Source organism: Culex quinquefasciatus, chromosome 2 (assembly GCF_015732765.1).
Source record: "Culex quinquefasciatus strain JHB chromosome 2, VPISU_Cqui_1.0_pri_paternal, whole genome shotgun sequence".
Taxonomy (NCBI): Eukaryota; Metazoa; Arthropoda; class Insecta; order Diptera; family Culicidae; genus Culex; species Culex quinquefasciatus.
Window position 1 is genome coordinate 53416066 of NC_051862.1, and position 4085 is coordinate 53420150.

General features: G+C 46.0%; 1 protein-coding gene across 1 annotated transcript; it reads left to right on the forward strand.

The window, feature by feature from the left end:
* Positions 1-789: 789 nt before the first annotated feature.
* Positions 790-3561, forward strand: LOC119766006 (uncharacterized protein K02A2.6-like). Its single transcript, XM_038250324.1, has 2 exons — positions 790-1550; positions 2079-3561. Exons 1-2 carry the CDS (start codon positions 790-792, stop codon positions 3559-3561), a joined length of 2244 nt encoding a protein of 747 aa, XP_038106252.1.
* Positions 3562-4085: the final 524 nt, after the last annotated feature.

Genomic DNA, 4085 nt, shown 5'->3' on the forward strand with positions numbered 1-4085 from the left:
CACCGAAACGGAGAATCGTGTCCAGCTGCCGACCGAAAGTGCCTCCGCTGCAATCATGTAGGTCATTTCCGATCTGTCTGTACAACCCGTTTTCCATCAAACGATGTAAGTAACTTAAATCTTATTATTCTTGAAAAGCGACTGACGAAATCTGTATTAGGTGCCAAACGATCGGAAGCGTAAACCGGTTTTCCAAAACCGGAATCAACAAGCTCCAGCAAGAGCTCCAGCAAAACGGTATCGTTCCGATTCGAGCCGTAACGCATTTCGTGTCGAAGAATACTCCTCCGATTGCGAAACCGAAGATCTCCCTTGCTATAATGTTGGGGAAGCCGATGATGAACTGATTAAGTGTCGCGTCGGAGGGGTTGATGTTGTCATGTTGATTGACTCTGGCTCGAAACATAATCTTATCGACGATACGACATGGAAGCTGATGAAACTCAGAGATGTGCGCATATCCAACGAGAGGTCATTTTTATTGTTTTATTGTTTTTAAAAGTAGGTCTTCAAACAAATTATTTTTACAGGACCGACTCCCACAAACGATTTTTAGCTTACGGAAGAGTTCCGTTGAAACTAATAACAGCATTTGATGCGAATCTTGAGATAGATGATAACGGACACACCCTGGAAACTAAAACTTCGTTCTTCGTTATCGAGAAGGGTCAACAACCGTTGATGGGCAAAGAGACTGCTCAAAAATTGGGCGTTTTGAAGATCGGGTTGCCCAGCACCCACCAACATTCTGTGCACAGGGTCAAGACAAACAGCAATGCATTTCCTAAAATGAAAGGCATCACGGTTACGCTTCCGATCGACCGCAGCGTTCCCCCGGTCATTCAACCATTGCGAAGATGTCCTATTCCGCTACTGGACAAGGTCAAATCAAAAATTGACGAACTCTTGGAGATGGACATTATCGAGAGAGTGACCCGGCCGACCTCGTGGGTTTCTCCGTTAGTTCCGATCCTCAAAGAGAACGGCGAGCTTCGGCTTTGCATTGATATGCGACGGGCTAACCAGGCAATCCAGCGGTTGAATCACCCATTGCCGGTGTTCGAGGATTTTTTGCCCAAATTCCGGAACGCCAAGCTTTTCACTACTCTTGACATTCGTCAAGCATTCCATCAAGTTGAGTTGAGCCATGACTGTCGGGACATCACAACCTTCGTCACAAATTGGGGACTGTTTCGTTATACTCGGTTGCTTTTTGGAGTAAATGCGGCCCCGGAATTGTTCCAAAATCTCATGGAAAGCATATTGGCTGACTGCGTTAACGTTGCCGTCTTTATTGACGATATCGTTATCTTTGGCGCTACTGAAGGAGAACACGACGCTGCAGTTAAGGGAGTTTTATTGGTCCTGAAGCGCTATGGAATCCTGCTCAACGACCATAAGTGCAAGTTCAAACAACATGAAATCCGATTTCTTGGGCACAAGCTATCATCTAACGGGGTGTCACCAGCTGACGAGAAAGTCAAGTCAATTCTCCAGTTCAGACCACCAAAGACGAAAGAGGAACTACGCAGCTTCTTGGGGCTTGTTACGTATGTTTCCAGGTTCATACCTAATCTGGCTAATCAGAACGCTCTGCTACGAGCCTTGCTGAAGCAAGAATCGCCCTTCGCGTGGAAGGTTGAGCACCAAGGAGAATTCGATCGGCTGAAGAGAGTTATTGGATCTGCACAACATCTTGGTTTCTACGACCCTCAGGATAGAACTTTACTTGTCACGGATGCATCTGGAGAAGGACTTGGAGCTGTCCTCATTCAATTCAAGGGTAGTACGCCTCGTATCATCAGTTACGCATCTAAAAGTTTGACGGATTGCGAAAAAACGTACCCAGCGATTGAAAAAGAGGCGTTGGGCATTGTTTGGGGCGTGGAAAAGTTCAAAATGTATCTATTGGGAATCAACTTTGAGCTTGAAACAGACCATCGACCACTTGAAACACTCTTTACGGCTACATCCCGGCCTACTGCCAGGATAGAGCGATGGCTGCTAAGGATACAAGCATTCAAGTTCAGGGTTGTGTACCGCAGAGGATCAGCGAACTTAGCCGACTGCCTCTCCAGATTGGGATCACATGTCGCCGACCAGTGGACGGATGAAACGGAAGTTTACATTAGGCGTATTGTTGCAGTATCGCTGTCGACGTTCGCAGACTGTGACGATTGCTGCACTTTCGACGTCGAAACGGAGATATTTATCAGGACCATTCAGGAAAGCGCGGCCATTGATATTGAAGAGGTGATTCAAGCCACGATGTCTGATAACGAGATGAGGAAACTCAAGGAGTGTGTACAATCTGGAAAATGGGACAACGCAGAAATGAAGCAGTACGCTTTGTTTCGCACCGAATACACTGTTGCTAACAATCTCATCATGCGAGGAAATAAATTGGTGATTCCAGCAGGCCTACGACATCGGATGTGTCAACTTGCTCACGAGGGCCATCCCGGGGAGAGCAAGATGAAAACGCGACTTCGCGATCGTTGTTGGTGGCCGGGAATTGATACGGATGCGGTTCAAACGTGTAAGTCATGTGAAGGTTGTAGATTAGTTCAAGTTCCCGATGCACCTGAGCCGATGTCGCGCCGCTCGTTACCTGAGAAGGCTTGGGTCGATGTAGCTTTGGACTTCCTGGGGCCTATGCCTGGTGGAGAGTACGTGCTCGTGGTTATCGACTACTATAGCAGATATACAGAACTGGCGGTTATGAACAAAATTACGGCAAGGGAAACGATCAACCAGCTCAAACGAATGTTTCGCGTATGGGGTCCGCCCAGAACTATCACATTGGATAATGCGAAACAATTCGTTTCGACGGAGCTCCATGAGTATTGTCAACTGAACGGGATTCACCTTAACCACACCACTCCTTACTGGCCACAGGCCAACGGCGAAGTCGAAAGACAAAATCGATCGCTATTGAAGAGAATGAAGATCGCCAATGCGTTGTACGGAGAGTGGAAGAATGAGCTCGATCGATATCTGGAAATGTACAACAACACACCTCACTCCGTGACAGGAAAAAGCCCAAATGAGCTGCTTCAGAACCGGCGTTTGCGCTCAAAAATGCCTCATGTTGATGATCTGGCGACCACACCACCGAGTACAGAGTTCCGCGACAAAGATCACGAGAAAAGATCATGGGAAAAGAGGGAAGACGCTAAGCGTATGGCTAAGCCTAGCAACATCGAGATCGGCGATAACGTTTTAATGAAAAATCTTCTCCCAGCAAATAAGCTATCAACTAACTTCTTGAAGGAGAAGTTTATGGTGATTGGCAGAAACGGATCAAATGTCACGATCGAATCAGTTGATTCTGGTCGTACCTACGACAGGAACACATCGCACTTGAAAAAGGTCGTCGATGCTCCATCGAACACTGGCAGCGAGCCGGAGTTGATTGTGGAGGATGGTGAGGTTTTGCAGCGAGCTGATGCTGAAATAATCGACGATCGAGCAGATCCAGATCAAAATGAACCACTTCCGGAAGAAGGATTATCTAGGCGATCGAGCCGAACTCGCCAAATCCCGCAGAGATACCGTTGAGTTTTGGGAACCCCATGATGTAACTATGTTATAATAAATAGACTAGAACCGTATTAGTTGTTCATTAATTTAAATAAAGAAAAGAAAGAAAAAACTTAAACTTTACAAAAGAGGGGATGTGATAGGAACGACCCACAGTTGCATGTGTGTGCGGTGGCAGCATCATGATCCTCATGTGAGAGAGCGAGCGTCTGAGCTTGCTTGCTGTGTGCTGTACCGAACACTTCAGTTTCCGTGTGACCGCGCGCTAGCTACCACAGTACCCGAGGGGTGTAAATACTTTTTTTACATACTGTATATCCACTGAAAGTTTGAATTTAGCGAAATATATGCAGTTTTTTTTGGCTATTAAAAATAGTGACCATGATTGACCATTTTCGAATTTTTTTTTAAGTTTAGAAAATTTGCTGCAAAATTGTCTAAGAGACATTGAAGATTGGACCTCTGGTTGCTGAGATACAGCGGCTTGAACAAAAACTAACTTAATCCACCTTTGTGGTTGGTGCCTTCCTCACTCTTTTCCA

Bases quoted from the DNA above. Each gene is read 5' to 3' on its own strand.
- LOC119766006 (XM_038250324.1), top strand. From the start codon at position 790: ATGAAAGGCATCACGGTTACGCTTCCGATCGACCGCAGCGTTCCCCCG. The intron at 1,551-2,078 runs GTATGTTTCCAG...CTGCCTCTCCAG, and splicing joins AGCTTCTTGGGGCTTGTTAC to ATTGGGATCACATGTCGCCG.